The 25717-nt window shown below is 29.8% G+C and overlaps 2 protein-coding genes and 1 long non-coding RNA gene across 14 annotated transcripts; 2 read left to right on the top strand and 1 right to left on the bottom strand.

Annotated features, from left to right (window-relative positions):
- Positions 1-115: 115 nt before the first annotated feature.
- LOC129919953 (protein quiver) lies at positions 116-24356 on the bottom strand. 12 transcript variants are annotated; one of them, XM_056001155.1, is made up of 8 exons: positions 24093-24356; positions 23811-23955; positions 17991-18463; positions 17753-17908; positions 12769-12816; positions 10341-10397; positions 4488-4634; positions 116-680 (listed from the first exon to the last, which is right to left on the bottom strand). In XM_056001155.1, the coding sequence occupies exons 4-8, from the start codon at positions 17814-17816 to the stop codon at positions 433-435; spliced, it is 564 nt and encodes a 187-aa protein (XP_055857130.1). In that variant the 5' UTR covers positions 17817-17908; positions 17991-18463; positions 23811-23955; positions 24093-24356; the 3' UTR covers positions 116-432. The 12 variants fall into 12 exon arrangements, with proteins under 12 accessions (XP_055857130.1, XP_055857108.1, XP_055857068.1 ...); XM_056001133.1 differs by having other exon boundaries at positions 117-680; positions 17753-18463; positions 24093-24178; positions 24259-24275; XM_056001093.1 differs by having other exon boundaries at positions 117-680; positions 17753-18463; positions 23803-23955.
- Positions 2433-3431, top strand: LOC129920023 (uncharacterized). Its single transcript, XM_056001179.1, has 3 exons — positions 2433-2712; positions 2779-2901; positions 2988-3431. Exons 1-3 carry the CDS (start codon positions 2558-2560, stop codon positions 3166-3168), a joined length of 459 nt encoding a protein of 152 aa, XP_055857154.1. The 5' UTR covers positions 2433-2557; the 3' UTR covers positions 3169-3431.
- Positions 10314-10646, top strand: LOC129920030 (uncharacterized). Its single transcript, XR_008773171.1, has 2 exons — positions 10314-10468; positions 10562-10646. It is a non-coding gene; the product is annotated as an uncharacterized LOC129920030 (long non-coding RNA).
- Positions 24357-25717: the final 1361 nt, after the last annotated feature.

Raw genomic sequence — 25717 nt, 5'->3', positions numbered from 1 at the left:
TTTTGTATTGAAATAAAAAAAAAAAGAAAAGAAAAAAATAGAATGTTTAACGAATTTCTTTTTCTAATTAAACATGCTTTATAAGAACATGCAATTTTTTTTAATGATTTGTACCTAAATAGAAGGTTAAATTTGTTCGGTGATGTATATTAATAATAATCTACATAGAAGACCGTTTTAGTTTTGGTCTTTTTAATGACTTTAATATTTATTTGTTTATAGAATAGTTATTTAGATTTATCCTTCTAAAAATACAAACTATATAACAACAAAAATCAATTCTATTTAATAAGGTTTTTTTTTTTAAAGCATTGCTGTGATTTGAAAAAATAAAATTCTAACAAACATGACGTATTATTCTCGAGAACTACTTAGTTGAAATTATACAAAAAAAAAAAAATTATCTACGACTATTGTCTTTTTTTTTTCTTTCTAACTATGAATGATTTGAACATGTAGTTGATTTAGTAGTTGTTTGAAAAGGATAATAATAGAAAATGGGATTAACAGAAGAAAATTATAATTGAATGTTGGTAATAAATTTTTACTAGAATTGCACATATCTTCCTCACAAAAGCACATATGTCCATTGCCTGAACTTTCCATCATGCACACATGATCGACCATAAATAAATTTATTTGTAATTGTGACGTACACATTCGGCGAACTACTTCGTATGCTGCAAACAAAAAGAAAGTTATAAGAAAATCAATTAGTAATGTTTTTGAATTAATTTATATCTAAAATATGTTTGAAAAAAATAAATCTTAGCAGATTAAAAGGAAATTTAAGGTGTTTACATTTTTCTTCACAATATGTTCTCTCTTAAGCCTAAATCATTTTTAACACAGGTCAAAAAATGTATTAATACCTTGAAAAAAATTGTTTTGTCAAGCTCTTCATAGCCAGAAATTTTCGACTTTACCAGTTCATCGTCGGTAAATTCTATTAATTAATCGTTTTTAAGCTTTTTGCTCCGTCTGAGTCAAATTATTTTGAAACAACTCTTTCTTCTTTCGAGATTCACTTTCACTTGGAGGCTTGTACGCAAGGTTTTCTTTTTGAGATTCACCCTCATTTGGAGGCTGGGATTTCCTTTCCGAACACCTCATTTGGAGGTTGTTATATCTACTCCCGAGATTTCCGCTCACTTTAAAGCAGTGGCTTTTATGAAAACAGAACCTTAGTTTAAGCTATACGAATATTATAATTGTATTAAAAACGCTCTAATAAAGAAAAGAATTAAAAATTATTCGGAAGAGTTCGTTTTTTCTGTTAAACTGAGTTTTACCCCCTGAATACAATGGTGTACATTTAGCTGTAGCTTGTAGTTGTAGCTTGCTCAGCTGCCTCCAATTTTTGTAGGGTTTTCCCTCAGTAAAATTTTGACAGTACTACAAGCTACAGCCACAGCTTTACCATTGTATTCAGCCAGTTTCATTGCTTCTTCAGTAGAACCCTGAGTTACGATACGACGAGCTTACCTCAGCCTTTGGAAATTCATTATCACAGTGCTACGAATTTATTATGTCGGTGTCTATGATAACGAACGACCCGTTTTTAACCAAACTAAGGGCCAGTTGTACAAATATTTAATCCGTGGTTCAGCAACTTTTATCTTCTGAAATCGGTGATGAGGTTCCGGTTTAGCACCCGTGCAAGATCCACATATGTAAAAATAGCCAAATCCATGCTTGAACCGAAGTTGACCCGCAGCTAATCCGCCGAAATCGGTGGGTTAAATTCCTGATCCGAGGCTGAACCACGTTTGTAAAACTGGCCCTTAGTAAAACTTTACCTAATAAATGTCCAAACAATACGAAACAAAAAAAAATCAACAATGGCTTTTCCAACCCCTTCATTCTGATCTGGCGAACTTTTTGTTCCTCGTAACAACTCTAATTAGTCTTTTTTAATAACTCTGAATAACTATAATTTTTCTTTTATCATTGACAAAAGTTGCAACAAAAAAGCAACTGCTTTTATGTAAATCATTTTACTTTATATCTGAGCTAGCAGCCTTCGGCTTTGGGCATTTTTATTTTCAGGTAACTCCGCTCCTGGAAGCTTATTTAAACTCAAAGTTCTTGCAACATGTTTCTATACATATTCGATTTGTCTTCTTATAAAATATTTGACATTTGATTCTTCATCTCTTTCATACTCAAAGAAACACACAAGAATGTAAGAGAGAAACCGGCAAATATTTGTCATGCGCAAAAAAGAGCCAAATAAATAAAAATACTACCTCCATGTGTGAATGAAATGAAAACACATGTTAAAAACATAAAAGAGAAGCAAACAACTGCATTTGTCCGCAATGTAAAACAAGTACAACTCTACATAACTCGAAGAAACCCCTTTAGCTAGAATAGCACAGATATATTTGTGGAATATTTTTCATTTTACGTAACTGCAACTTCTCATTTTGAGAATTTTTTTTGACATTTCTGCCGGTCGATTTCACGAAAGTGGTGCTAGAAAAATTTTTTTTCCAGAAAAAAGAATTTCATCATATTCTTAAAAAAGTTAATAATTTATTTAAATTAATAAACAATGGCTGACGATAAGAAAGAATGTACCCTTTGTGACAAAGTTGGCCTCAAACCATTCACAAAGCATAATATTTATTATTATTACATCCCATTGCATGGAGTTGTGTCCTATGGAGCCCTAGCTGTCAACGTCATGAATCCCAAATTGGTTTCCAAGTAAGATTCAATGTCTATTTATTATAAAATGATGATTTCATTGATTTTTCCCCCCTCAACAAAAAGATTGGTTCCCAATAAGGATCTTACTGATGTTCTACTCCTAAGTACATTATTTGGTACTTCATTCTTCCTTTATGGACGTCCCCATTTGAGGACAATTCCAAATGGCAAAAGGGGACTTTACAGGTGATTTTCCATATTATAGTTTACATTTTACATTATGTAAGCATAAAATGCAAATATGTACTTATTTTATTTATTTTTTTAATTAGTCTCTTGGGAGGTACTTTATTCAGCATGGGATCTTTGTTAATGTGGGCTGTCCTCCGTCGCACTGTTCCCAACAACAATGCTGCTTTGGCAACAGTTCTAGGATTAGCTTCTGGTGCTGTAATTGTTAAACTTAGCACCGACTATTTTGACGAATGCGACAAATTAGTCGCTGGCAAGTGAGGTGGTGCTTCTTTGTAATTGTTTTAAGATTTAAGATGCTTAAATAGAAATGTCCTTCTTTTTTTTTTATATATATATACAAACAGAATAATTCTACCCCGAAAATAATTGTTAATTTTTTCCTTCTAATAATTATGTTCAAAAAAGTTAAAAAAATATGCGAGGTATAATTTAATTTATTTAGAAATTAAGTGGCAAAATATCTGACCGGATATTACCGGTTGTGTTGAAATCAATAAAAAATTAACAAAAATTCATTGTAATGAGTTGAGTTTTATTTGTTAGAGTATATTTAGGGAAGAGACTATTATCGATACGGTGACCATCCGTTTTTTTATAATAATGAATTGTTCATTATGAATTATTTTGTATTCAAAAACATATTAATGTTCATTATTTCAAAAGCTGTTCAATATTTGTTCAGTATTTATGTTTTTATAATACAAAAATGAGAAACTAACGTTAATTTTAGAACAAAATGATAGTGTGAACGTGTTTTAGTTTCCGGAATGTGAAAAATCGTAATGTAATGAAATGATGCAAGTTTTATGAAAAATAGAAGCGATTTTAATCTTGATGATTCTGAGGCTTTTTGAGAAAATTCGTGCATTAAACTGTTTCTTTGGTTAAAATTGTTAAATAGTAAGATAGTTAGAAGACAACCTACAGAAGAATGCAAAGTTTCAAACATTTTATAGAAAAACACAAAGTTCAAAATATTTTAAAAATTGTAGAATTTGACTTGTATCATAAACTTATGTTTAAGTTTAATGTTTTAAAAAATGGGAAACATCAAATAGTTAAAGATCCTTCAGTAATATGTTTTAAACAAATTAAAAGGTATTTTCTAGCAAGTTATAGGTATAACCAATTGAATTGAATCCGAAATCCACGATTTTCCACATACAAATTTACAATGTGCCTTATTAGAGTCAACCAAGCAGCTTCAATCGATTTAGATTGTGACGTTAAAAGACAGCTTAAGAAAAAGTAATTTTAAAAATATGTATATTAATTAATAAATACATTAGGTGTTGAAGGAACTAAATACCTTTTTTAGTGAATAGTACTCAAATCAGGAACAACAAATGAAGTAATTCTTTTACAACTATTACAATGGAAATACCCTAAAACAAAGACTGAATACTTGTATTGTACTTTCATTATTTTTTTTTATTGAGATAATTTTTGAAATAAAAAAGCGTAGTTAAGAATTGGGTTTAACTTTGTTTTAGTTCATTATTTGGAATTTAAAAATATGGTCACCGTATTATCGAAAATAGAAATTGAAGATAAAAATAGAAACAAAACAAACTTACGTGATTTGGAGTGTCGCACCATTTTAACGCAGCATCCATTGCAGGTCGTTAGAGGTGGTTGATCCCTGGGTAAAGCTGTGTAGTTGAAGGGATCACGACAGCGTGCATCAGTCCATGAGTCGCATTCATAGCAATAGATTGATCGAGCTGAATTTCGTATTTATTTCAAAAGCAATTATGTAGGTATCATCGATTTGCATTCGTTGGTTGATAGTAAATTTTGTATATGTGAAGGAAATCAAAAATATAAATTAGTTATTTGATTTGAATAATTTATAATATTGGAATGGGTGGTTCTCAATGAGAAACAAAAAACCGTTGAAATGTTTTTCCAATTTTTATATATATTTTTGTCTTTTTTTTTCAAAAAATTTTTAAATTTCAAAATGTATAATGTGATAAAAGAGCTAAAGCTATTTTAGGAATTTGGTGAAAGCAATGTAGTAAGTTAGATGTTACAAAAACAAAATAATGCAGATAATTATGTGTTCTTTATTTTTTGTTTACTTATTTTGCTTAAATTCAATGTGCTTATCAACAAAAACTAATAAGATTGAAAAATGTATTATAATATGTGTTAGTGAATGTATTTACAAGATAAATAATATACATATTTTTACAGGGATGCTTATATGTGTTTTATCTGTTTTGTAATCAAGTTCAAATAAAGTCACTATAAACATTTAAAAATCATTACAAACGTAATAAGTGCAATAATTAAATTATTATAAAATAATAGATTCGCATTTTGTTTTTAGGTAATCAGCATGCTTTCGCTTAATTTATAATTTTTACATTTTTTGAAATGTTTTTATATGCACATGTTAGCTGAAAGTTGTTAGAGAAACTCTTAAAATTATGTTAAATTCTCCTGTATTTAAAATTGCATTTGTCTCACAAGTAGAGATAGGTACATTGGGTAATTTATGGGAATTTTAAAACAGCATCAATTGAATACATTTTGGTTGATATTTGAGGTATTATATCTGAAGGAGGCTTAAAAAAAATTTAAAGAGTGGAGAATGTTAGAGTTAAAGTAGGCATACACTAAAAAAAATGGTACAAAAAAAAGTGGAGCACTTTTTAATATTTTGGTATAATTTCGTGTATAAATATGATTATTCCTTAAAAAATATGACGAAACATGCCCGAAAAGCTATACCGAATCAAGTATCTAGGATATTCACCAAATTATAGGTTGGTGATTTAAACTGGAATAACCTCCTTATTTTTTCAAACTCTTAAATTCAATATAAAACCAAACAATATGGAGACTGAAAGCTTACTCGATCGATACGCAACTTTTCGAGGAATATAATGTTGAAGAGAAGTTTTAGTTTTGTTTTTTATTTTTTTATTTGCTGCAAGTAGCATTATTGGGTCAGTGATAGAGTTTGTTTGTGTAGACAAGAAAAAAATGTTACACATACGCCACAGTGAACATTTAAGTTTAAGCATTTTCTATGGCTTACATCAATGACATTAGGATCAAACTGAATGAAAACTTTACTGCATTAAAATTGAGAATATTAAATAGAATCGTGTTTAAATTTCGAGACGTGCTTGAGTGAATTTTGTTCACCATTTTTTTTTTTTTTCATCGATAAAATTCTTAATTACTACGTAACTAATTCGTAAATAATGCTAATACAACTAAAGAATGAACATATTTTCAATACCTCATCACACACTAACTAAATAATTAAGCCTTTTTTTATAAATTTAGACAAAATAATTGTGAAAAAAATAGAACATGAAATACGATTCCTCAACATTTAACTACATTATAAACAAATTTTGTTTTAATTTTAAAAATTAATTTCTTAATTTTAACAAAGCAGTCCTTTTAAATATATCGGTTGATTTCTAAAGAATTACGTCGCAGGATTAATTGAAATTATTCCAGAAAATGTGTAACCGTCAACAGGATAATCCCAGATTTCCAGAGTTCAATAACCAACTGAAAAAAGGTGTAATGCACAAAAAAGAGTGGTATAAGAAAGCGGAAGCTCTAAGATTTCCGTCAAATACATCTTTCTTCACTTCTTCAGTCAGTAATTTAGCACTTCAAAGCTAACACAACATACTTTATCTTTTGTTCGTAGTAACTGCAATTCGCGGCTCAGTTTAAAATAGAAATTAAAATACTACATAAATAAACTTTGTAATGCGTATCATTCAAAGAAGAAAAACATAAAACATGCATTAAAAAAAAAAAAAATATACATATTGTACTCATCTAGAAAATTGCATTCACATAATTTTATACTTAAAACTATGTATTTATGTTACTTAAATATATGTACACAATAATTTATATACATAATTATTACCGTAAGTAAGGAAAACAAAGTTTATAAAAGAAAGCGATCAAAATTAATATAAAAATGTATGTAAAGGAAAGTAAGAAAAGAAAATTATATCGTTTTGGCTTAACATGAAAACCAGCTCCATTTATAAAATTACAACAAAAAGAAACTAAATTGCTTTGTTGGACCGGTTTTTAGTGCAAACACTTTGAATCGACTAAGGATACATTAATTCGCTGCAGACTCCAGAAAAGAAGGCTCCAAAAGAAAAAAATGAAATAAGGCCCCGAATTGGGTATTTTTTAAAGATGGAATTATGTCCCACTAAAATAAGGCCCCAACGAAACGAAAAAAATGAAATAAGGCCCCAAAATACTTGAATTGTTTCCTGCACAAACAATTTTCCCTGCAACAAGAATATACATACTTATAGTTCTACTGCCCTTCAGCAATAGACTCCGCTTTGTTGGGTCAACAATAAGCGGTACTTTACCAGCTTTGGGTTCTATCGATTAGGGCATTATAACACATTTTTGTTAAAAACAATTTAGTTTTGAAAGTAATTTTATTACTAATTTAAATTTAGTTTAGAATTATTAAAAATAATTATGAAAAATAAAATTTGACGCCAAATTGTTTTTAAATTAAAATGAAATTAATCCCCAAAACTTGTGTCGGGTCTTATATCATTCATACTGAAATTATGCTTCAAAAATCAAATAAGGCCTCAAAAAATGAAATATGGCTCCAAAAAATGGAATAAATCGTTGTTTTTCTTTTGTGTGCCTATATTTTGGGCCACAAGAAACTTGACTAACATTTAAGTCCCTAACGTTTCTGAACCTGACCATTAAAAAAGTTTTTTTCGTTAACTAAACCTCTGGTTTAAGCAATTTGATCGAATCCCAGTCTCCGAATACGAGACGACAAGTGATAGCGGAAGTTAGATCAATCGGCCATGGTGACTGAAGGGATCACGCTTGGGATTTTGTACGATGGGAAGCTGTCCTATCTCAAACTAGGACCCTTCATGGATCGGTAGCCTGATTGCGTTAAAGATATGTGGTTCCACTTTATAGTAGATCCACTGATGCTGCAGGTATTTGAATAGACTGGAATTACGTATCAATATGTGAATATTTTAATTCTAAAAAAATATTAATGGAGTATAAGCTGGATTTCGTGTTAAGCCCTATGATTAAATACATTATTTATCCTTAAGCGTGTATACATACAAAACAATATTGAGTAGTTTATACCGGAAGGAAAAAGTTACTTTGTTTAAGTAGGTATACAAAATTGTCAATTAATTGAATGTCGATCCTTTGTCCTCCCTTTTTTTTCTATTTAATCTATACAAGAAGAAGTGTTGAAAAAAGTACATTCATAAACAAAAAAATAAAAAAAAATAACGTAGATAAAAAATAAACTAGCATTTTAGAAGCAATTATCCCTTTGTTTTAATATTCAGTGTATGCAAATTGATTTCTTTATATTAAAATTATTATGTAAAAGAGCGAAGTGTTTTTATATAAAATATTATTCGATTTCGTTTTCTGTTTTCTTTCGATCATTCAATTTCAGCGCAAAATTATATTAAAGAATTGTTTTTAATAATAAAGTAATCGTATTGACGTGTTTTTTATATTTTGTTTTTTGGTTTTGTTTAAAAAAAAATTAAAAACAATTTTCTGTTTTTTTTTCTTGTTTGTTATTTGAAAATAAAATAAAATAATAAAATATTTTGAAAGAAAAAAGGAAACAGAGAGTGAATATCTTGTTTTTTTTTATAAATACATTTTAGCTCAGGGAAATTAGTCAAAATATGGGCATGAAATCGCATTTTTCGCGGGACAAAATTTTTTTCATGAAATGTGTTCGGGTGGTTGTCCTTATCATAAAAGTCAATTTGTTGGCATAATTGGAGGTTGGGAACAACCGCCATCTTGGAAAAGAGATTGGTGTCGTTTTTATTGAATAGCTCCATTGTTATTCATTTTAAAAAAAAATGACAAAGGTAAGACTTATTAACAATAAAATTATCTAAGAAATGATATACAAAACAATTCCGTGAGTTGATTAAATAAAATTTTATAGTTGGTCAAAGTGCGGGTTTGTATCGCAAGGTTGGGACAAAATGACATTTTTTCATATATCTGACGAACTTTTGATTTGTTTGGATAATTCTTCAAGAATGAATTGTAGTACTTATAATTACCTATAAAATGAGCCCACAATCGTTATTGTCACCATCGTATTGTAGAAGTAATCTAACTCCGAAACTCTCCATGTACTAGTCAAAAGTAAGAAAAAAGCTGTTTTTTTGCTAGTAGGCCGAGAAAATTTTGGGAGTAGAGGTATAACCAAAATATAAGTACGCAGTTTTGCAGCCATACGCGTGTTAATGTCGATTTCGAAGGTCTGACAACTCTAATTTTGTGCTTTATACGGTTTTTGGGGGGTTAAATAACGTAAGTTTTCCAGTTAATGTGAATGGGCTAAATTTATACTATTTGAAATTATAAATATACAAGCTGATGCTCTATTATTTTTCCTAAATCTGAACACCCCAATCTTGAGGATGTGACCAATAGAACTATATATAAGCCGTTTATACGATTATGTTTTAGAAGCTTTTTTTGTTTAGATTTTTGTTTGTTTATTTGAATTGAAAAGCCTGATATGGTTAGTTAAAAAAGCTTATATCGTGAGTTCTATTAACCCCATAGCCGAGATTGAGGTGTCCAGATTTAGGAAAAATAATAGAGCATCAGCTTGTATATTTATAATTTCAAATAGTATAAATTTAGCCCATTCACATTAACTGGAAAACTTACGTTATTTAACCCCCCAAAAACCGTATAAAGCACAAAATTAGAGTTGTCAGACCTTCGAAATCGACATTAACACGCGTATGGCTGCAAAACTGCGTACTTATATTTTGGTTATACCTCTACTCCCAAAATTTTCTCGGCCTACTTGCAAAAAAACAGCTTTTTTCTTACTTTTGACTAGTACATGGAGAGTTTCGGAGTTAGATTACTTCTACAATACGATGGTGACAATAACGATTGTGGGCTCATTTTATAGGTAATTATAAGTACTACAATTCATTCTTGAAGAATTATCCAAACAAATCAAAAGTTCGTCAGATATATGAAAAAATGTCATTTTGTCCTAACCTTGCGATACAAACCCGCACTTTGACCAACTATAAAATTTTATTTAATCAACTCACGGAATTGTTTTGTACATCATTTCTTAGATAATTTTATTGTTAATAAGTCTTACCTTTGTCATTTTTTGTTAAAATGAATAACAATGGAGCTATTCAATAAAAACGATACCAATCTCTTTTCCAAGATGGCGGCTGTTCCCAACCTCCAATTATCCCAACAAATTGACTTTTATGATAAGGACAACCACCCGAACACATTCCATGAAAAAAATTTTGTCCCGCGAAAAATGCGATTTAAATTACTAATTTCCCTGGGCTATTTAATTTTTTAATTTTTTGTATTGTCGTTTTTTAATGGACTCATACTTTGGCATTCGGCTGACACCTGTGGAATCCAAAGCCAAAAAAGCACCCCGAATGTGGCTGCAAGTAGAAGAAAAAAGAAGAAAATACGAGAAATGTGGAGGAGCTAAAAAAAAATTTCACTGTAGTAGGTACGTGGAACATTTTTTTTTTTTGAATTTTGATTTTTGAATGTTTTTTGTGTGTTTTTGTTTATTTTTTTAAATTTTTTCTCGTGTTGTAAGTGAATAGTGCAGTTCTTTGTAGAAAATGAATGATCAAGATTTTGAAGATACATTTCTGAAATTTGTTTGAAAAAAAAGAAAACAATTTAAAAATGATCGTGTAGTGACAAAATCAAGTATTTTTGAAAATATGAAACTGATCGTAGAATGTATAATGGGTATGTATTTATGTGAAATTAAGAATTTCAAATTTGTGTCAGATAACTGTTTCCCTTTTAATTTTTGTATTCACTGATCATGTAACGAGGCCTGATTGATTAATCATCCCCTATACAAAAGTTAACTAATAATAATTTTATTATAAAAAGTCATCGCCTGTGTGAATATTATTCACCAACAAAAAAGTTTAAAATTTTTTAAAATGCATGAAGCTAGAGAGGTTATTGATATTCCTCAGAGATACTCGTAGATTGCAACAGGCGGGTCAATGTTGGAATTGTATCAAATATCAACAAATAAAGCGAACAGGCAGGCGCTTAGCAAACAAATGAAATGTTAATTTAGTTTTGTGGACTTCCGACGACAGTACAGGAAATGAATTCATTTATTATTCAGTTTCAGTAACATCTTGATATGTATTTGAAATTCAAATTTTATTTTTGGTACGTTTTTTCATATTTCTTAACCAGACCAGAGAGTTGTAAATAAATCATCATCAGTTTAAACTTGTCTTTGTGATCTTATTTCATAAAATATTGTCTGTAATCTTAAACTCTCTTTCTGTTAAATCTATCAAAATGATTTTAAAGTCTAACAGCTTGAATTTTTTCTAGATGCACAGGCTTTTTATATTTTGCAAATTAAATTTGTTCTTTTATAAATTAAATTTAACCTTTTGCAAATCAAATTCACCCTCCGAAAATTTAGAATTTTTTTGTTTTCTGAAATAAATAACTCTTCTTATATTTAGAATCTTATGTATGTATATTAGGGTGGTTCCTGTCCAGGACATGCAGTCCTCTCCCGGATTCAACGAGAAATTTGTATGTTAAACATTTGTTTTGATTTTGATACGTAATTGTATATGGGATATTCCATTAGACTCGCAGATTGTACCGGGAGACTAGGCAAGTTGAAATGAAACTCATTTTAACCGTTCGTCCTTAGTATCCATCCTTTATGGAATATGGATCATAAAATTTACGCAATATTCCTTTAGAAAGTATAAATAAATGAAAAAAAAGTGGGCTGAAAATCATCGCAAGGTCTCACAGCGTCACAGCCCATATTAGAGCGATCTAAAGATTGTATATTTTGAAATTGATTCTAAGGTCATTAAAAAAAAAATTGAGAAACACCCTGTATGTGGAAAATTAAATTGTTTTCTACTTCTCCTGAATGAGTAGCTATATACGTTAGTAAGCTGTGTTATTTTTTTGGGCATTAGTGTACGTATTAAATTTATCGCATATATTTCCATCAGACAAAACAATTTAAAATAAAATCACTCAAGTAAAACTTAAAAATAAAAAGTTTATATAGTTATTATTTAGTGACAATTCTTTTATAATCTTGCGTCGCATTAAACTGTATATTTGGAATTTTTTGTTTTGGGTTTAATTCAAAAAAATCATAAGCTAATCATGCTTTAGCATTCCATCCCTTTTATTGTTTTTTTTCGAAAAAAAATTACTTAAAAAAATGTTGAGGAAAAAATAAAAAAAAAATTAAAACTAAAATTATGAAATTCGAAAAATTTAAACTAGTTAATCGAATAAAAAAATTAAATTGTTGATTAAAAGAATGAAATATTACTTAATTATTCTAAAATCATTTCAAACAAGAAAAAAAAATCAATATTTTTATATATATTTTTTTTATTGTTTGAAATAATTATTAAAAGTTTATAAAATCCAAAACAAATTACATTTCTATATTATCTCATGGAGTTTTTTTTTCTTAAAAGTGCGGAAGAGACTATATTCAAAAGTTTAAAGGTATAATTACGGCATGAAGAAGTAGCCTTTTTTATTATTTTTTTTTTTTTTTTGTCATAACGAACAAAAGAAATTTTACTAAGTTTTAAGAAATACAATTCAAAGTTTAATAAGAAACTAAAAAAAAAAGGAGAATTGATTTTCTTGCATTAAAAGTACATTACTGAACGATTTTTACCTAATACCTTTATAGTGAAAACAATAAAAAGAACGAAAAACACTTTGAAACTTTCGTATTCAAACAAAATATAAATCAAAAATAAAACTTACATGGAAAACAATTATCTGCCGCAGAAAATTTCATTATCAGCGTAATAACTTTTTTTGTGTTATTTTTCGGATTTTTTTGGTAATTTTTTTTGTAACATACGAATTAAATGAAACAAAAAAAGAATTTATTTCAATTAGAATGATCATGGTGAAAATACATATAATTTTTTTTTTACTAATTTGATGCTATTGACAAAATAAATTAAATAATTTAACACGTTATTTAGTTTTTTTTAACGTAAACAAATGAATCGAGAAAAATGATAATATAAAATTAATGTAAGGTTAGTTACAGGTGTTTGGTTGTAAATAGCTTTTGCCAAAGTTTATACGTCGCCTTAGTTAAGGAATAACTCAACCCACAAATTTGAATGGTTTGGTAGCCTATCCTTTGCAATATTTTCCTGTAAGACAATAAAGTCCTGAAAGATCCTGACATACGTACATATGAAAAGGTGTTCTTCTTCACTTGCAAAATCACTGTGTAAGCTTTTCCATTTATCACTGGACTCTTTATGAGTGTATGTTGAACGGCATTTTGTCCAGCCAAAAAAGACGAGAATCTAGTCCGATACCCACAAAATAAATGCTGGTGTGTCCCAGGGCTCAGTTTTGTCTCCCATTCTCTTTTTCATTTTTATTAATGATTTAATGTCTGAAACTTCTAATCCTCTAAACTGTTTCACTGACGATAGTACTCTCAGTTTCGTAAATTCACACCCATATGCGCTCCATTTTTAAAGTAAAAAAAGGATATTAATAGTTTAAATCGACAAAGCTGTCTCAACTACATTTATATGACAATTAGAAAATTAAAAGTCACTTGAAAGGTTGAAACAAAAGGAGATAGAAAGATCTATAAATTAAAGAGAACTTTTGGTAGAAACCCTTAGCGCAATAATTAGTGTGATGAGCTTTGACCCCAGAGCTCTGGGTTCGTATCCCAGGCTCCACCTTAAAACAGTTTTTCAAGGCTACTGATGGCCTCTGGCACGAAGAATGGTTGAGAGTGAGACAAGTTTTACAATTTGTGATGTATTTATATCTTGTTTAATACTATTGACCCTGTTCCTTTGGATTTTCAGCTTTCCTAGCGATTTTCAATGGAATTCTGGCAGTAGAACATGAATAGATCTTGAGTAGATAACCACATCCAAAGGAACGCTAACGACAAAATATCACCCAGCCTAAGCCAAAGCTATTGTCCACTGTAATTTCAATTTTATGATTAGTTCCAAAATTCTTTATGAATGATCTTTTCAATTTAATTTGAATTCCTAAGAATATACAAGTAGGTTAAATTGAATAATAGATGCTGTTATTGCGTGGTAAACATAAATATCACTCTAATAGTCAATTTCAAAATGTACCTACAGCAATATGTAGCCCAAAAATAAGTTCCTACATAAAGTTACATGCATTCATATATTTATGTCAATCAATTTCATTAGTCAATTGTATGCCGTTTACAATGAGAATAAAATGTAGTCGAACACACGAAAATATTCATATGGTATTTCCAGTGTAAAGAGTCAATCATTTGTAAGACTTAATAAGCATTCCGCGTGATTCTATTGATGTTACACTTAAATCTTACATCTGAGGAAAAAAAAAAAACAAGATTGACGCGTTAACTGCATGTAAAAGAAAAAATTTGAAATTTTATTTATTTGGGTTTTTCTTTACTTTTCATTTGAAGTATCTATAAGAAAATGCAATTTTCTTATACAAGTTTTCTTTGGCGCGCAAATAATAAAATTTCATTTATTTTCCATAAACCATCAAAAGATTTATACTTTTCATCGTCTTCTCTCTCATTTTCGTCTATGTCATATTTATTTATATTATTTTTAAAATTGTTAAAAACTAAAAATAAATATCTTTTATAGACACACAAGCTGACATAATTGACAGACACAAAACAAAAAAAAAAATGCTATAACTCTCACTATAACCTCATAAATTTTACAAACAAACAAACAAACAAACAAAAATCAATGTCATGTTCATTATCTCTGATGTCTCCTTTATTATAAAAAAAATATATATATAAATAAGAACTTAAAAGTTCTCTAGGTCGAAGGGAAGGAGGTTATATAATATATGATTTCCTATAATTTCGACCTTTCTTCTATTACCTCATATATTATATGTATTACACACTATACACTCTGAGAGACTATAAAAAGTACTTATGTATACTTATAAGCAGTATCAAAGTTTTATGAATGAAACAGACCTCAATTAATGATATTAATAGCATAATGTTGTGGATTCGACTATTGGGCTTCAAGTGCTCAATTTTCTTTTATAGACTTTCACATAAATCTCATCACAGAACAGTTCCACTGTCCAGAAAATGTATGAAATTTACGTCCAATGTAAATTTAATATGTTTATTTGTTTAATTTTGATACAATCTTTGTACAAAGAAGAAATAAATTAAGATTTTTGTATAAGGGCTACGTTTTTCTTATGTATGATAGAGCTTTGGAGAAAATAGCAATATAGCACTCCCTCGTTTATTCACAAATGTTAACGTGCGTACTTTGATGAAACTGTCGTTTGCTTATCTTCTCTGATGTAAGTGAAGCAATTGTGTGAATTATTTAAAAAAAAACAAAGCTGTGAAATAATTCTATTAAGCCAGGGAATTCAGACATAAAAGAGGCCTGACCCGGACAAAATTATATACAGCATTTTTATTGATGGAATGATGGAACGACTACTCCAAGTGGTCTTATAGGGTACTTGGTTCCCCGGATACTAATATACCCTTTAATATCCAATATAAATTTATTTTAATAAAAAAAACACCCTTTCACCCATGCTTATGTTTTTTTAAAAATAATATTTCAAATATTACTTGAATAAATTTTTTTTTCAAATCTACCAGTATTTTAACAGGGTGTTTTGGTATTTGTTGCATAACGTTCTTCTCCCTTAAAAAAAAACAGCCTTTCAGCGAAAAGATGTCAATGCACTCTTTCGGGTCTTGGTTCATTGGTTCATTGCAAATGAAACGTTCAGGCCGATTCGTTTCCCTGTATTATCATGGGAAGTGGGTTTTCTGAAAATATGTACCTGTTGCACTGAAAATAGGACTATTCTCTGATAGATACCTACCTTAGATCTTAAAAGGATCAAAATTCTTCGTAAATAGGTACTCTTAACCGTAGATCATCGTTTATAAAAAGCCACAATAGTTCAACATTTACTTTTATTAGATGCCGGGACGTAGACATTATGGAAAACTGCCGACGAACTCGACGGAAATGAACCATAACAAAAAACTCTACCCAACCCAGAAATCGCTACGCGTAAATTTATGCTTTAGCACATATAAGTCCCCGTGGTGCGATGTTTAGTGCAGTGGATTATGGCGCCAGAGGTCTGGGTTCGATTCCCAGCCTCCAAAAGTTCATATCCATGAAAAACTGCATCTCTTAGCCGTTCGGACTCGGCGGTAAATTTCGGGCCTCTTCCATTCCTGCAAATAAATTACATGCACAAAACAAGAAATAATTTTTGATATCTACATAATCCCGTTACTCAGGTAATCGAAGAAAAATTTCTCCAAATGATCTAAATGACGTTTTCAAGAAATCATGTAATAGCGTTTTCGTTTGGTCGTCCAGGACTCTCCGGAATTCATTCGAACGATTCTGAAACTGTTCGTTTGGCACTAATTCTGAAAAGAAGAGAAAATCGATTCCGAATTTTGAGGCAGAATCATAACGAGAATCACGCACACATGTTCACACTTAAGACGTCAAAGTAATGGAATGTTATTGTTTGTTCTTTATTTCTGAATATTGAGACTTTTTACTATTCTAAACTTTAAATTATATTGAAATAAAGTTAAGAAAACCAAAAAACGATAACTTTTTATGGAATAAACAAATTAAGCAAAATTCAACTTTCACGATCAGGCGTTCGCATTATTTGGCGTTTCACAAATACAAAGAAACCCAAACTTCAGAATCAAAAAGAAGTATCCAAGTTTGTTCGTTTGGAATTCCGGATCGGACCGTTCTAAGAATTACCAAACGAAAACGCTATAAGATTACATCGAAAGATCAAGTTTGGGGCGATTCTACCTACGATGACGCAATGGACAGTTAAAACAGCTAAACAAATCTACTCGGAGACAAAAAGCATTTAGAATGTTTTTGCCAGATTTACTAAATCGCTTGAAAAGCATTTTTGTTTTTCATCCATATTTTGATCTCAATCTACAAGTTCCATCGTTATATCAAAAATCCAAATGGTTTAATTACTGAGCAGACAGCTAGTAGCTTATGTGTCATAATTTTACTTGGTCGTATGTTAGTCAACAATGACAATGCTCTGAACCCTACCTTGCCGAATTTAGTAGATAAGCATTCCGGATTAAGAGAATGTGAACTATTAAATGGAAACTGTAATATCCTACTACAATTTGTATTTCTTTTTCTTAATATTCATTGAGATTAAATCAGTTCTTCTATTGAGTTATTATCTGCACACTAGGAAAAGTGAAATTAAATGCATAAAAATTAATTTTGTTTTACCCGGGCGCCATTTAAAAAAAAAAACATATAAGTAAGTTTCTGTAATATTTTTATACCTAATGCTGTTAATTTATATAGCTTTTTGTAATTTAAGGATAGAGAAGACAAAAGCTAATTACAACCAGTACCATAAAAAAAAATAAATAAATTTCATATCAAATTATTTTAAAACATTAATATAATTATAAATTGTATATTATATAGAAAAGAAAAGTTCTCATAACTAAACGAACAAAAATTCCCATTAAAATTAAAAACCACATATTTCAGTGGTCATACCTTTGATATACATATATTCCTGCAAAATTAATCTTAAAGTAATTGTTTTTTTTTTTTTTTTTAATATAATTAATTAAAAACCGACAATCTTAAGATAAATAATTAAATATTTGAAAAAAAATATTAATTTAATTTGAAACATTTAAACTTACCTGCTATCATAAAAATCCATTTTGAGGTTAAATAATCACATATGCCTAGTTTTAGTAGGGTCATTGTGAAAAGCTATATAGGAATTATATAGGGGGGATGGTTTACTCTGTCAACTCTCACTTCCTCGTTTTAATGTTTTAAATAGTCCGTCCACTCTGTATAGCGTAGTCGCAGCAGATTGGGGAGGGGGGGTTGTATGTGAGATTGTGTTTATTGTATTAGAGCGCTTTTTCAAACCAGATGTCCACTCTTGGTATTGATTTTTCTCCTCCCACTTTAACGATGCGTGTGCCAACAGCAGAAGTTCTAACAATCACTTATCGAGGTTAAACGGCAATGTAGTAGGAATCGATGATGATGGTTTGTATTGTTGGTTGGAATTTGTTGTTGTAGGTGGCAACTCTTACTTGGTTATTTTGTTTTTGCTGAATGAAGAAGGTGTATTTTGAAAACATCGATGAAAGATGTGGACAATAATTTTATTATAGTTTGATGCTACAGCAAATGCATTATAATATTCTCTCTCCTTTTAAGTTTTCAGAGGGTTTATGTTTCTTTCAATTGATGGGTAGGTATATGTGTTTGTTGTATAAGTTTAAATAGCATATAAAGGACATCAACAACTCTATTTCAAACACTAAAATACTATTTATGTATGTACACTATGTGTCATTTTCAATAGTTATTTTTGTTTTGTTTTTTGTTTATTTCTACAAAATAAAAATTTTTAACTTTATTTACAAATTCATTAACGGTTCACTAAAAATGTCAAATAAAAACAAACATAACGAGGGAATGAAAGGCATAGAGATACATAGTATATGGGAAATATGAAAGCGAAATTTACTGTTACTTTAAATAAGTCGACAAGGAAATCACATAACAACGGATACGATCTTGTTAAAACTTTTTCAAATATTTAATTTTTAAACAGTTTTCCAAAGATAAGAAAAAAAAAAACGAAAAATTAGAGTTGATCAAGCTTTTCAATTAATATACCCAAATTGGAAAAGTTTATTTTTCGTTTGACCCCGATTTTGGTTCATTAAGTTTTGAGATATGAAAAAGAAGATACCAGATGGAGACTCTGTAATAATTGCTTTAAATCGAAAACCAACATTTTTGTTTCTAGAAAACGGTTAAGGGTAATGGGTAATCGCTTGACGATTCTTATTTTAGTCCGATTTTTCAAGCTTGATAAAAGCAGAAGCAACTTTGTGTAAGCTAAGTTTTTAAACAAATTACTGAAGAACACTGTGTCACAGCTGTTAGTTTAGGGACTAATTTAAGCACCTGCCCTGCAAAACGAATCAATAGAACAATTTACAGCTCATATCATCATATGACAACTCATCATGAGAAAAGTCATCACTATATTCGATTGGAACGAATTTACGAATTTTATTTGAGTTCAAGGGTCTTCTTTAGAGAAGGGGTATTTTTTAGTGGTAGTTCTTTCTGTTTAATTAATTATTGTTTGTCTTGATAAAGTTTTTCTTGTGATGAATTGTCCTTTGATGTGCTGTTCTCAATGACTTGCCATATGATAAGCTCTGCATTGATTACCTAATTGAATTGAAACCCCTGCAAAAAAAGAATGATTTTGACTCAAAAAGGTGTTCCTAAGAGCAGAAAATATTTCCAAGAACCCATTATTCACGATTCACAAGGCTAACTAAAAAACTGACATAACCGGAAGAGTCGAAGATCAAAGAGATCAAAGGGAAAAATTATTTTTGCCAATCGCTGGTTCTTTAAGCAACACAAACTGAATCTTTTAACTTTCAGCCCGATTCTCTAAACCTAAAGTTAAATAGGAATGAATGCCTTATTCACAATTTTGCTTCTGTAATACTTTACAGCAACAACAGAAGTATCTATAAAGCTTAATAGAAGCAAGTTTGTTAGTCGAGTGTGGCTTTACTAAAATCAGCTTGATGTAGGAACAAAAATTCGTCTTCGACTTCGTGTCGTTGGCCAGTGAGTTACTCAATAGCACCTGCTATTAGAAGTTAGACACGTTTAACTTTTATATGTTAATACCGTGCATCGGTCGACTCTATTAGATAGAAGCTGGGTACTAAATCTTAATTTGACCTAAGCTTTAAACAGGTAATTAATTTTAATTTTTGTGTGGGTAGATATAATATGATCTCAGAAGTCATAACCACTTTGTTTGCAATCACAATTTCAAAAAAGAAAGCAACCAAATAAGAAAACAACAAGCGTTTTGGCATATTCAAAACAAAATGATAATTTTTAAAGGATGCAAAAAATCAACAAAGACAAAAAAAAACTGCCCGTTAATGATTTATAGAAAAAATATGATGCCAAGCAATGCAGTTGAATGTCAAACGTTATGTTAGACATTTATCACTGCCTACTCATAATATTTGATTGGACTAAATAGTCATATACCACTTGACTCAAAGCATTTAAATCCATATTTTGTGTGTTGATTACACAATACCACAAACTATATCTTGCTCTGATGTTTATTATGAAGTTCAATTCTTATTTATAAATTAAACTTTTTTGTTTATTTCTACATATTAGCTCCTCCTCATCCCTCTATTCATATTAGACATTCCGTCTGGCATCTCTATATATAATAATATAATATAATGCTAATTCAAATTAAAACACACTCCCACATATTTTACACGCACGTTGCTATTTCTGTGTTGACAATTAAAGACACATTGAGGCTGTGATATAAGAAAAGTCTAATTTTTGTGGTCATTACAAACTAATTTCAGAATAAAGACAACGAGCTTTGCTGTCTGCTTCTGAAATAAAGTAGAATGTTGAGATTTTTTAGTGTATGTATCTAGAATCAAATGGATGAGTGCACGAAATTGTAGAAGATTGGTCAAGGTTTCTTGTTCTTAATTTAACAGGTATAATACTAATTTTATAAGACAGATCTAAAGCAATTAATGGTGCCTACGATCTGCCTACTGGAAATTTTAACTTGCGATAAATGACGATATTTGCAAAAGACTAAGAAAAATTCTATATGGTTTAAACCCATCTGATTCCGATGAATCCGTTTATTGGCAGTGAAACTCTGAGACGAAAGTGAAATTTTCATCTTTTTTCACCTCCTGAATCGACGAAATTTTTTAAACTGGGGACACACAAAAATCATGACTTCGTTTTACCATTGGTCACGATTACGTAAAAGTATAAGCCTTTAAGTGAAAACCTGTGATATCAACATTGGAAAAATTCAAGATTAATTAGTGGTTCAGCCTTCATTCAAGTTGTCAACTTTCGGGGGATTAGCAGAGGCTCGACATTTGTTTAAACATGTGCTCGACTATTTGATAGATGAACTTTAAACCAGCACTAAGCCTCGGTTATATCCCTAAAATTGGACTACAAATTGAAATACGGTTTAAGTAGGTATGTAGTTGTACAATTCACCCTTAGTTCCTCTCTTAAACGTTTCCACATAGAGCAGACAAAGCGAAAGTTGAAAGAAATGCGATAAATGGTTGGAAACATTTCAGGACCAAACTTTAAGTTTGTTTTTTGCTACTTTTTAAAAGTCAGGAAATTTTAACAATAGGTAAAGACAATTGAGAAAAAAAATGTGTGTTACATTTTATTTATTTGTTAATTAATTTTAGTTTTCTGAGCTTTCTATCCGTTTGATACCTTTATGGACAAACATTATGAATGAATCAATGCTTTTTAATAGGGTGAAGTACACAAAATAACATTTGATATGGAAAATATTAAGATTTACATCGAGATCTTCATTAGGAATAGCGAATCGAACTAAAATACGAACTCTATTATTTTGTTTTAGGGGAGCAAGTGTATAGTTAAAATTGGATCGCTTGAGGTGTCAAAACTAGTGTTGTTAAAAGAACTACTACAGTTACTACAGTTATTTAAAAACTAATTTATGACTTTGTGTCAAAAACGAGTTACCTATTAAAATACTTTTCTGAAACTTTTGAAGAAACTTGGTTATTTTAAAACCAACTTCAAACTGAGGTTATAATTTAACCAAAAAAATTGGGTTGAAAAAATAACAAGAATGTAACCTGGGTTTTATAAAAGTAAATAAATAGCCAAAATATTTCCTTAGTTTAAAAAATGGAATTTTTGAAACTAATTTATGACTTAAAAGTTTATTTTACGTATAATTTTAACCCAAAACAAACCTTCGAAAATACTGGGTTTTTTTTCTAACCTAAAATTAACCACAGACTTTTAACAACCCGTTTATAGCCGCTTTATGACCGCGGTTATTTGCAGTTATTTTATAACTTTGGTTATTTTGTAACCGAGGTTTGAAATTGTTACTTGGGTAGTTAAAATTGGATCGCTTGAGGTGTCAAAGCTAGTGTTGTTAAAAGAACTACTACAGAAGTATTCTATTACATTCAACATTTCTGTACTGCACACGGATAAGATCCTTTATTTAACAAAAATCAATTTTATTTTTGAATTAAAAGAAGGACCATTTAGAGTATTTTGCGTAGTTTGTACTAGATTATCTTTTACATACTAATGATTATTCTATGAAAACCTAGTGCCTGATGAAAAAGGGTACCAAAAGAGTTCACAACCAGTATATTATTTGTCTCATTCAATTTTTAGAGATTTTCCGTAGAAAAAAAAATATTTTAGAAAACACTATAAATTTGCGCTGTCTTACTATATAGTGCCTACAACCCTAGTAAAAATAAAAAAAATTGTATAAAAAAAAATAAAAAACAAATTTCATTGAACTCGCGGTGATTCTAAATGCTATAATTTTGCAAAAAAGAACACAAAAAAACAAACAAAAATAAAAATACTATCAGACTCTATTAATCATTGATTTCATAAGACTCATTCTTCCATTTTATTTCCGTAAAAGAAAAACTTAATGGAAAATAGATTCGTTTTACTTAGTTTTACATACACTATTTATGCTAAAAAAGCATCAAACACAAAATTACGTGTACGTTGAAATCAAAATTTATTTATAAAAATATAATCAAAATATGTGCATAATTATTACACTGATTTACCGCCTGAGTATAAAAAACTAAATTGCTTTTCCTCAACGTTGAATTTAGTGTCGTCGTCAAATGAATGGGGTGGCGTATAGCTACGTACTTTTTGTTGTTGTTGCCAAAAAGAAAAACTGACACACCTAGCAGAAACGTCCTTGAATTCTTAACCTACTATTGGTTGGAGCCAGAGTTTAAAAGCACAATTCGAAATGAAATGAAAATAAAGATATACAGGATGCAAGGACCTAGTTTTGGTACTTAAAGTGTCACTCTATGAACGTAAAAGTGTCACTAAAAATAAACTAGCTAATGGAAATTTGTTCAAAGACTTCTCAAACGGAAACAGATTCTTCTTTTTTTTTTCTAATGATCATTAATTTAATCCTGGAAAAGTTGAGTATTTACCTAAATAAAGGATGACAAAACATTAAAAAATCTCACAGAAGTTCTTGAGCGGAAAACACAAACAAAACATCACATTTCTTTCCGGGCTAACATAATTGCAGTGTGCGAAAGACCTGGCACCGACCAACGACAACAAAATGACGAGAACGACGACGGCGACGACGTGTGTTCTGTTGACCTAAATGAAGTCTTGCACAACACTCGTGCTAAGCAAAATCCCATTCGTCCACCCTTTTTACTTCTGTTTTCCTCCTCTATACGCAAGGTTTTGCTGCATGCACAATACACATAAATCGATTTACTTCTTTTATTTTTCTATGACAGTTTTTCTTTCTTCTATTATTTTTTTGCGAAAGAAACAAATTGTCAACACTCGTGCCAACACATTCACACCGGAAAAATAGATTTTTATTAAAGAAAATTTTTGTATCTTCCTTCCGTTTAATTAGGCCAGGTACGCACTTTATAATTCTTGAACTCACATTATGACCAAATTAAATATTTATCAAGGAAAAAAAGGACGACATTCCAAAGCAACAGTAATTTTCGAATGAAGAAATTTAATGAAAATATTTAACACAATTTTTTGGCAACATTAAGGGATGAGATATAATAAGGGGTGCTACGGCTTAACGGGGATTTTATGTTTATCTGCAATGCGGTGTTGAGTAGCTTAGATAGATGTGTATTAGGAAAGTATTATTATAGATTACAAGAACACTTTTTTATTTTTATTTGTTTGGCACATATAAATTTAATTAAACAATTTTCTAGTTTTCCTTTTCAATAAAATAGGTACAAATATAGATAAATAGAGAAAGCGAAAAATAACACAATTTTTAAACTTTCACTGTGGTGAAAAAATTGAAATAAAATGACAAAAAATCGCAAAAGCACATAAAATTAGAAGGAATACCGATACTTTGTTAGATTCACTTAGATACTTTTGTCACCCCCGTACAAAATTTATCTTTTTTTGAAAATTCGTTTTTATTCGTTTATCTAAAAACAGAAATTGCAGATTTTTAAGGATTTTTTCTGATTTTTTTTTCCTTTCTAAGGTTCTATAAAAAAGTATATACACAAATGTAAGAGGGTTGTGCAAGTATACAACTGTGAAGCAGTATAAAAATATTGGAATTCCTTCAGGGTTGAGAATTAAAAGGAGACTGACTGCGTGGTGTTGTACCTACGAAAGAGCTCAATTAAAGTTGGATTTTCAGAAGCAAAAAGCAAAATAAAAAGCTTTACAATAATGAAAAGTTGTGTCTTTCGCGCACAAAATTGACAAAAACTTAAAAAGTCACAAGAAGTGCATGTGGGTAGCGGGATTGTTGTTTTGTGGCAATAGGGAGGGTAGTTTTTCTTTTTACTCGTAGTCGTCGGTCAATCGGGTGGGTTGATATGAGATGGAAATTACTTTGTATACAAACAAAGAGAAGGCGGCAAAGAATCTGAATGAATATGGTAGAAAGTCTATAATAAGCTTTTTACATGTGCGTTTTTGGCGATAAGAATGTTTGACAATAACAGAGAGGACATGAATATTTTGTATTTTGTTTTAAAAGTAAAGCGCATGTTTGAAAAATTGATAAGCTTTTTCACTTGTTGTTTCAAATTTTTTTTATAACAAATAATTGACATTTTTTCACATTTAACACATCCTTGTTTCGCCAAGTTTGCACTGACGTTACATTAAAGGCTGTTGCATACTATTTTCATTTGGGTTTGCTTTTTGGTTTCCATATTAATCCTAATAAATAGTGATTTTAGTGGGACTTTGAAAAAAAAGGTCACTGTGGTGTATGTGTAACTTTTTGTGTACTTTTTTTTAAATTAGTGGTTTATAACTCAGGACTACCTCATGAGCTAAAAAGTTCATTTTTGCACACGTTTTTATAAATAAATTTAAGTGGTTATCAATTCGGCGTCCAGAAGTGACTATTTTTTGAATTTTGGAAAACAACATAAGATAAGAATGTATGAAAGTTTTTTGGTATTGCAAAATAGTTTGAAGGAAAGAAATCACTCTCAATAAAAAATAAATGTCAAAATTGTTCGGTATGGTTGGAACGAACTGTTAATGCTTCGAGGTGTACGCGATGCACTTTCCAGATGGAGGTTTTAAAAGAATTGTAATCTAATAAGATTGCACTGGTCGGCAAAAAAAAAAAAACAAAAAAAAAGTCGGGAGCAAGAACTCTGTAACGTGATTTTAATTAACTTGAGTGTGCTAAATTCAAAACTGTTCACAGATTTATTCCATAATTTTGGATGTTTGATCTAAAATATGTTTATATTTTTCTGTAATATTTTACTTTTTTGTATCCTTATTAAGAGTGGAAAACTGGAATTTATTTATTCAAATCTGCTTCAAAAACCATTTGATACGTTAACCACCAAGATTTTAAGAAATCATAAATTTCTATTTTAAATATCTTTTAGAGAAAATAATTTTGAAAAAAACATATTTAAGACGCTAAAATATGGCTTCTTGAAATTGCATTATGTAGTTTTGCCAAAAAAAAATAAACGGTGATG

This window comes from Episyrphus balteatus, chromosome 1 (assembly GCF_945859705.1).
Source record: "Episyrphus balteatus chromosome 1, idEpiBalt1.1, whole genome shotgun sequence".
In the NCBI taxonomy this organism is placed as follows: domain Eukaryota; kingdom Metazoa; phylum Arthropoda; class Insecta; order Diptera; family Syrphidae; genus Episyrphus; species Episyrphus balteatus.
The sequence above is the reverse complement of the archived record's forward strand: the minus strand, read 5'-3'. Positions and strand labels throughout refer to the sequence as shown.